The sequence below is a fragment of the Etheostoma cragini genome, chromosome 2 (assembly GCF_013103735.1).
Source record: "Etheostoma cragini isolate CJK2018 chromosome 2, CSU_Ecrag_1.0, whole genome shotgun sequence".
NCBI classification, from domain to species: domain Eukaryota; kingdom Metazoa; phylum Chordata; class Actinopteri; order Perciformes; family Percidae; genus Etheostoma; species Etheostoma cragini.
The window spans coordinates 25,964,399-25,973,601 of record NC_048408.1 but is presented as its reverse complement, the minus strand read 5'-3'; the positions used below and the strand labels follow the sequence as shown (position 1 = coordinate 25,973,601).

Sequence of the window (9,203 nt, the reverse complement as noted above, 5' to 3'; positions counted from 1 at the left end):
CTGAAGGCAAAAGGGGGTCCAACCCGTTACTAGCATGGGGTACCTAATAAAGTGGCCGGTGAGTGTATATATATGTGTCAATATATACTTATCAATCATGAAATAATTATAGTAGGCCATATGTAAAACGGTCATCATCTATGTCTTTTTGCTTTATATAGATAAAACGATGGGACCATGTTCTCTGCATTAATTAATGAATGAATTTAATTGGTCGTAACCAAAGGGTAAGGTTAGAAGTTTTGGCTTATTTCAGGCCCCCCTTCTCATATTTTTAAAAGTAACAAACACATTCTCAAGGAATGAAATTACCAAGACAAGAAAGAGAAAAATAAATTATACATAAAACTAAAGAACATACACTTTCCAAGATAACTTTCGACATACATGCATACATACAGTGTCTTTGCATATGCATTACCTACATACAGTATATACATAAGTACATACATATATTCATACATGCCTACATATACCCATTAAGGGTCAGTACTTATATACAGTGCATTGCCACCCTAAGATGAATAATATCCTAAGTAATGATGATAACCATAATGATAATCATCATCATCATCACTATTATCAACATTCTCACACAATAATACTTCTCATTTTCTATACTTATAGTGTCATATCTTTAAACCCTTTTTTAAATTACTTGTATTTTGAATAAATTAGTTGCTGTTTTACTTGTTGATCTTTTATTTGTTAATTTCCCAGACAACTTAACACAAACTATCTAAAAAAGCTAAAGGACCTTAAGGTGAGGTGGTTTTGTCAATAATAGGCTACATTTGTCATAATAGATACCCTGTGTTACATTTAACGTTTGTCATTTTTCTATCGTGCTCTATCGTATAGTGCTAATTAGGCTGCTGTTACCATAGTCCATTCACAGTGAAGGCTGAATGGAGCCTGCATGTGCGGGTATTAGATTCTTGGGAATGTCACATCATGCAGGCAACCCCACTTTGTTCGTCACTTACAACTAAACATTGGTGTAATTTGCTCAGGTGAAAAATCGAGATAATGATGCGGAGTTTGGCTTCGGTCGGACGGCACAGTGTGGTGTGTGGAGGTGGAGGTGGAGGGGTGCCTGGGAGATGGAGAGAGGCTTGTAGTTTAAAATGCGATGTGACAGCTCAGGAAAAAAGGGGGGATGATAAAAGCGCTGTTATTGGATCAATCTGGCCCTAAATGGCCCTGTAAAACACTTACACACACACGCACACACGATGCGGGAGCGCGTGCACACAAGAGTGAGAAGAGACAAGGAGAAAGCAAAGACGCATTGTTTCTTAAAGTTAGCTTTCTTAAATAAACATAGCATATTAGACTAGGCCTATATAAATAGATGTCATATTCTGAGAATGTAACGGAGTCGGCCATCAAGCACTTGGCAATTTCCACGCGCGTGCTTCGCCTCGTCCTCATTGTTTTGACAGGGGCTAAATTAAAGGACCGCGCCAGGTGTAGCCTATAGGCTAACTAGCGATCGATCCGGGAAAGGGAAAAAAACGCTCGCTCTGTCTCTCTCTTTTTTTCCCTCGTGCTCTGCCTTCCGTTACTCCATTAACCGCGTCTCTGACGTCACAGGGCGATTAACGTTTCGTATTGGTCCCGCGAGCAGATGGAGGAGTCCTAATGAGCTGGCTCGCGAAGAGAAAGAGCAGGGTTGACATCTCGGCTGGACCGTAAACGTGAAATACCTCTTAGAGAGCCCGGTCTCCGCAGCTTCAAACACCGTACCGTGGGCGCGGAAGACGCTCTCCCTGGGTTCCCTTTCTCTCCCCCTCCGCCTTCATCTCATCTTCCTCCTTTCCCTGACTTTTTTTGACTGCATGTTCAGCCACACTGCCTCCCTCTGCATCTTCACTTCGGCCCCGCCGCAGCCCGGGCGAGCATGGACAGTCGGGTACTCGAACATCCTCACGCCCAGTTCGGAGGCTCTTTGGGCGGGCTGGTGGGCTTCCCGTACGCGCTCGGCCCCCATCACCACCACCACCACCATCACCAGCACCTCTACGAGCTCGCCAACGGACACCAGCTACAGTCCGCGGCCGCCGTCCCCTTCTCTATAGACGGATTACTTAACGGCTCCTGCTCGGCCTCGGTGGTCAGCTCCAACTCGCTGCTCTCGCCCGACAGCCAGCAGTTCAAACTCTCAGGTAGGCCTGGCTCTTTTTGTCTCATGTCTCATTAATAGACCTGTGTGAAAACAATGCAATGCAGGGCTAATAGGAAATGTAGGAAAGTGTCCCAATAGACCATTTTTAGTAGACTTTGAGGCTAAACTAAACATTTGAGCTTTTCAGGGTCGATTTTGAACTAGAAAGTCAGTCTGCAGAGAAAGCCATGTTAAAACAATGTTCAAAAGTTGTCGAGCTGGATTTAAAAATAAATTTAAAAAGTTTATGTGCAGGCACATGTTTAACTACTTTGCTGTAAACATTGCACTGGAGGTTAAATAAAGGCATACATTTGTCGTTAACCTTGATCAAATTGATATTGGCTGCATTGTCAAAAAATGAATTTTGCATTTATTGTGTATGCTCTCAAAAATAGGCAGTAGTAAAAAAAATGTAAAAGGCCCTGAATTTTTTAATGGGATTTATTAGAGTTCACGAGCAAGACTAAATGTAAAAAGAATGGTGTGACAGTGGTCAGTTTTACACTAAAGTGACGTTTTACAAGCAAATCCTGCCATGACAGTCCCTCTCTCTCTCTCTCTCTCACACTCATACACACACACACACACACACACACACACACACACACATACGCACTTATAAACACACACGTCGACCACTGCAGATTCTGGGGACGCGGATAAGGACAGTCCCGGTTGTAAACGGAGACGCACGAGGACGAATTTCACCGGGTGGCAGCTGGAGGAGCTCGAGAAGGCTTTTAACGAGAGTCACTATCCGGATGTGTTCATGCGGGAGGCGCTCGCGCTCAGGCTTGACCTCGTGGAGTCCAGGGTTCAGGTAAAGACACGAAGAAAGGAGTCAGACGTTTTTTGGGAAGCATTCATGCATTTGTTTAGTTGATGGTGAAAAACTTATAGTTTTGAGTTATTGTTCAGATTTTTCAATACATTTCAATCTCACTTCCGTATCAAAAATCTACAAAACAATATTAGGACAATGCCAGAGGGGCGTTTGTATTGTGAAGGCCTGCCCCATACAGAGATATACATTTGTCAATTACCAAAGCATCCATAAAGGTCCCTTTTGAATTATGCATGGAGGCAATCTATTGATTGATGGGTTAATAAAAACAAGGCTATTTACTGAGCAAACCAAGGGGTGAAAATGGTAACTAGATTCCTCCTTTACCTTCAGTTAGCCTGTTTATAATATCTAATTATTTGACAGTTTATTTACAATTCTGCTCTCTATTTTTAATCTATATGTACAATTTTAGGTGGTTCATCATAATTGTTATTGCTATTATTATTAAGCTTTTATTATTATTATTGTTATTATTATTAATATTATTATATTGATAAAGAAAAAAATAAACAAAGTAATATAAATAAAATAAAAGTATAACAAAAATAAAAGTATAAATAAATAAAAGTAAGATATTGTAAGGTTATGCTATTTTGTGGTAGGCCTAGTAGAAATAATACTATTAACATAATTTGACAGGTGATTATCTAATAAGTAATTACTTAAAAGCAGAATAATAATACGCATTAGGCTATATAACAATATAGAGTTTAAGATTATGTCAATGAGCAATTATGTTAAAGGTAAAAAACATAATAGGTTTAAATTGTGTTAAATATGACGGTACCATCTTTCACATTTCCCCATTCGATGTTTATTTCATTTGATAACAGCCTAGTACTACTACTAGGCCTACTAATAAGAATAAGAATAAGAATACAAGAAACACATAGCCTATTATTTGCTCATCAGAAGCTGTGTAATTTAAGGTATATTCATGTATTTCTAAATGAGCCACATACTATTCGCACGCTTGGATCGAGTGAAAGAGGAACAGACGTAGAGCACTTCGTTGCTGCATGTTGTTTGGGGATTTCACTCCTAAACCTCAGATTATTGTTCCCCCAAGCTGCTTAACGCTCCTTTATCACCAGGTTTGCGGGCAAAAGATATAACCAACATTAACAATTCATAAGAAGGCGCCATTGTCGCACATAATGTTGGTGTCCCGTCCTTATTATGCAATGTTGGCGGATCTCTGCATGCTAAACTCCTGGCGTTATCAGCGGCGAACACACGCGCCCAGAGGCCGGGCAGTGAAAGCTCCCAGGCGGGGGAAGCTCCCTCTCTTGGCTCGGTGCGGAGGGAGGAGAGCGGGGACTGCTGTGCGAGTGTTAAGCCCCATATGAGCGCAGGGCTGGGTGTGAAAGGACATACATATAGCCGGGATATGGCTGATTTAGCGATGGTACAATTAAATGTAATTGGGGGAGTTACGCACAACACACACTCATTGGTAATTAACACCGGCACATCTGTGCGTCCGCTGCTCCAGCGCTGTGACCTATTAACCTGATGTAGGCCCTACTCTTCAGACGGGTAAAGCTGCAGTAAACAAAGACACAGATAGACAGGAAGGCCAAGGACAATGATTGTACTTGGTTCAGGGTTTTGTGGAATTTATTTTGGATTTATAGACAAAATGGTTTGGTCCTTCCACCATCTGATAACCACTGTGAGATCTGTTGTCTAAACACACACCAGAAGTGACATTTTTTTGTGTGTAGCCTACTTCAGTGTGATAGTTTTCTTGAGAGGGATACTTTGTTTGGCTTATATAGGAAAACCTCAAAACAAGAAAACAACGTCACATAGGACACACACCTGTGGTTAAAAAAATGACCACATCTTTTACTCCAAGAATTTCTAAAACAGCTGTCAAAAAGGGAATATTACAGTGTCCATACAGGAAGTACCTAAACAGAGATATTGGAATGCATCAGATAGTGTTCATGGGCAAAATGTAGTCTTACTACTAGTCTAGCCCATATATAAAATCAATAAATGATCAGTTTTATAAAACTTCAATAATCATTGCTGTCCCAACTAATAATTATGTTTTTTGTTAATTAAAAGATCCCCTTTTTCTATAATTATTTAGTCTGTGAAATGTCATAAATAAAAATTCCCCAGAGTCCTGTCCAAAACACAACAATAGTCCATATACAATTATACATCAGATCAGACCATAACAGAACATAATCATGTTAGAGAAGCTAGAACAAGTAAATCTCTGGCATTTATCTGTCATAAATGATTAATTGATTATGAAAATTGTTGACAATTAATTATCTGAAAATGGACTGAGCCATTAATCAACTTGTTCCCAACAAAACTGCTAAAACACGTTGAAGTGAATATTCTGAAACAACAGATAGATGATGTTTGACAGGTAGTGACATGGAAATGTGTGTATTTCATGTTCTTGTATTTGTGCATAGGTTTGGTTCCAAAACCGACGTGCTAAATGGCGAAAAAAGGAGAACACAAAGAAAGGGCCGGGGCGGCCTGCTCACAACTCCCACCCGACCACGTGCAGCGGCGAGCCCATGGACCCCGAGGAGATCGCACGCAGGGATCGAGAGCGGGCCGAGAAGAAGAAGCGGAAGCAGGAGAGGAAGCTGCTTAAGTCACAGAACAAACTTCTCGCGGGCGACAGCTTCCACACACCTGGAGGTTCAGAGAGCGACAGCGGGGTCTCCCAGTTCACTGACAGCGAGCAGCAGTCTTCAAGTTGCAGTGGGACTATTCACATCGAACTGCCAGCATCGAAGTGCGCAGGAGGACACCAAACTGAATCCAGCTGTGACCAAACACGACACGACTACAGCCAACTCCACCAAAACCAAAGAACCACGGGAGAACCGGAGCAGGTGTCTCCAGGCAGCACGCGCAGCTCCAGTCCTGGAGGGCCGAGGTCCTCCGCCCTGCAGAAACGCAACCCTTTCAGCGTGGAGAGCCTCCTCTCTGACGCCACGCCTCGACGCAAATCTCAGCTGGACTTCCCCTCATTGCCTAGTCAGAGGACACTGCTGGGTAAAGGGCACTTCTTGCTTTACCCCATTACCCATCAGCCCTTGGGCTTTCTTGTGCCCCAAACAGCGCTGAAGGCCTCCCCGTGTCAGGACAACAGCATTAACAGGCTCACCCTGGGACAGAGGTGTGCGCCAAGTGAAGGGAGCCCCGCTCCCTCTGACCTCTCCGGCTTTGTCGCTAAGTCTCTAAACTCGGATCATACGGAGCATAACACGCAGCATCACCACAATCACATTAGCAATAGAGTGGATGGAACAGACACGGAGGAGTGTGGTGGTGGTGACTGCAGTAATGGAAGATTCACCATTTCTCCTCCAGCAAACGGTGTGGCTCAGACGGCTGTGGCCCGGCTGAGCTCCACGCGGTCCAGGGACAGTGGCGAGGAGACGAGTTTGAAAGTTCATACGGAGGCAGCGTCCGACGACCACCAAGCTGCCGAGCTGTGTGCTAAAGAGAAGGGCGCAAGAGAGGAGCGAGCGTCTCCAGACCTCTCTGAGTGTCTCAAGGTAAACACAGACTGTCAAGAAACGCCCGGGACAGATGGAGAGGATGTCGATATGGACTAAGACTTGCAAGGAGCAAACATAAACAAAAAGGAACAGCGCTCAAGACTAGTCAAACATTCCCAAAGCTCTGCTGAGACACTCAAAAAAAAAAACATATCAGGAATCAGGAGACTTAATTACCATCTATTTTTCAATCATTTAACGTGTGACCAATCCAGATGGCCCCCGGCTGTCATTATTCAGGCTTTAGGCCTAAACACCTTTAGAAGCAGGTTCTCTCTCTCTCTTTTTTGGTGACCAACTTGTAACAAATACTAGGCTACAATAAACATCTTACACACAACAAAAATCCTCAGATATTGTAAAAACGAGAAAATGCTATTTATATGTAAACATTTTGATAAATAAAGTTATTGTTTAACTTGAATCCCTGTCTTTCTAGGGCCATACCAAAGGGGGGAAAGAAAGGGAGCTTGCTGTGTGGCAGAGCCTTGGATCATGGCTGCTGGAGTTTTGTCATGTTACAGCAGATAAATCCTCCTTTTCCTCTGTGTAGTCAGCCGGAGCTGGGGCTCAAGTCCGTCTGGCTGTTTGTATTTATTGCTTTAACAAATTTATTCATTTGAAAGGCCGAGTTGGAATGAGGTTAGTGGCCGCGGGCTATAGGACCCTGCGCCTCCTGCTGAGTTTTGATATGAAAGTAATTATTTTCCCACTGGCTGCCGCGGGTCTCGAGGCAGTTTTTTCTCCTCCTTTCAGCCCAAAGGGTTATTAGACATTACCGATTTCTAGTGATACGGAATCACATAAACTTCCTACAATAATAGAATTAGCATGAAAGGCAGGGGTGTCAAATTGAAATGGGAAAATAATAGCCGCGCCAGCTGCATCATTAATGTGTGCTTGTGTGCGAGCGTGCGCGTGTGTGCGTGAGTGCGCATAGTCTATTGAGCGCGAGGAGGATGAGATGATGGTAGATTCGTGGGGCGGAATTTTCATGAGCTGCCGCGGTTGTCAGACGGCCCTTGTAGTCGGCTATATTAAGATAGATGTTCGATGATATCCCTCATTGTTCTGTCGCTTATATTGATGTTGCTGCGTTATCGCCCTATTGATCATGTGTCGCACATAATAGGACAGGCGCGCGCCCGCCTGCCTGCGCCTTTTTACAAAAGCGCCTGGGCCCCTCGTCATTTGTTCTAATAGGACTGCGAGTCCCTCGGGGAGAGACAGATAAAGATATAGGAGAGGGAGTGGGTGAGTGAGAGAGGGGGCGAGGGATGTGCCAGGCTTGCATTAATAATCTTTTTTACCAGTGTTGGCTGAGCTAAAAAAAAAAAAAAAAAAAAAAAAGACAAGATGGAAGAAAGTGAAGAAGGGCTGAATCAAAGATGTTAAGGGACAGAAGAAAAGACCGATTCTCCTAAATGTGCAGGTGTTTGGTTGCCGTGCTCTGACCGGACGTGCACGCGCGCCCGTTTAAGAACGAGTGTGTTTAGCTTATGAAGTGTAAACGCCACCAATTCCCTGGAAACCGAAATCCCAATTATTAAAACCATTAATTCTGGCGAGCCAGTGCACGGAGGAGCCGTGTTGACAGCCCGGCTAAATATCCCTGATCCCTCCCGGTCACCTCGCCTTTATTTGCAAATAAATTGAGGGGGATCCGAGGGACAGAGCTTACTTTGCTGCGCCGACCTAAAATGAATTTCCGTGCCTCAGTCCCTTTAATAATATTTACATAATTTTCGCTCAGTGACTCTGCTATTTGCGCTGTAGGAAGCAAGGGGCTTATAGGAAAATAATTAGACAAGAGGAAGAGGAGGGAGCCAGAGTGAAAAACAGCAGGAGGAGGATGGGTTAAGACCGAAGCTGAACACTAAATTCCCAGACAGCTAAAATCAATGAAAGTAATAACCCTATTATTTAATTCATAAGGACATTATTTTCCCATAAGGCCTCAGGAAACGTCCCCTTCGACCGAAACAATCACATTAAATCGTTCATTCCGCTTGCGTTGTGTGAAATTTCTACTTTTATTCTCTCTTTTTTTCTTTTTCTTTGGAGGGGGAACCGCTGTATTATAATCGGTTAGTTTCAATACTGCGATTAATTAGAAAATATAGGTCCGATCTCCCTTCAGCAAGGCCTTTATGTGTGTGAGTGTATGCGTGGAGACAACGAGCCCATAAAATGCGCCTTTGTTTTAGATTAGGGACAAATCTACCAAATAATTAAAGAAATAAACTAAAAATAGTGTTAGCATTTTAATCACTTTGGACAGAATATGCCTCTTTTCAATCAGAGGCAAGATATCTAATTCTTCACAAGCACTTTGAAGATCCAACCAGAATGATCATAACATGTGTTTCCATACCTTATTCCTGTTTATTTGGACCTGTAACTTTATTAAAGGCGTCGCATGTGCAGCACATAGACTTGGACAGACTCTATTGTCATTCAACTGCACATTCACATTCTGTTACGCGAGATTTCGTCGCAAGGCTCTGAAAAAGGAAAAGAAGCAGAAGACAAGTAAACAAGAGAAACAGTATGAAAAAAAATAATATATAAATTTAAAGTTACATTGGTGCAAATAGGGTTCAGTGTCCATGTAAAGTGTCGTATGGGGGGGGGGGGGGGG

The 9,203-nt window shown here is 43.0% G+C and overlaps 1 protein-coding gene across 1 annotated transcript; it reads left to right on the top strand.

Moving 5' to 3' along the window:
* Nucleotides 1-1,418: 1,418 nt before the first annotated feature.
* On the top strand, nt 1,419-6,648 carry LOC117934843 (homeobox protein unc-4 homolog). Its single transcript, XM_034856877.1, has 3 exons — nt 1,419-2,168; nt 2,815-2,990; nt 5,459-6,648. Exons 1-3 carry the CDS (start codon nt 1,904-1,906, stop codon nt 6,617-6,619), a joined length of 1,602 nt encoding a protein of 533 aa, XP_034712768.1. The 5' UTR covers nt 1,419-1,903; the 3' UTR covers nt 6,620-6,648.
* Nucleotides 6,649-9,203: the final 2,555 nt, after the last annotated feature.

Bases quoted from the DNA above. Each gene is read 5' to 3' on its own strand.
- LOC117934843 (XM_034856877.1), top strand. From the start codon at position 1,904: ATGGACAGTCGGGTACTCGAACATCCTCACGCCCAGTTCGGAGGCTCT. The intron at 2,169-2,814 runs GTAGGCCTGGCT...CGACCACTGCAG, and splicing joins CCAGCAGTTCAAACTCTCAG to ATTCTGGGGACGCGGATAAG. The intron at 2,991-5,458 runs GTAAAGACACGA...ATTTGTGCATAG, and splicing joins TCGTGGAGTCCAGGGTTCAG to GTTTGGTTCCAAAACCGACG.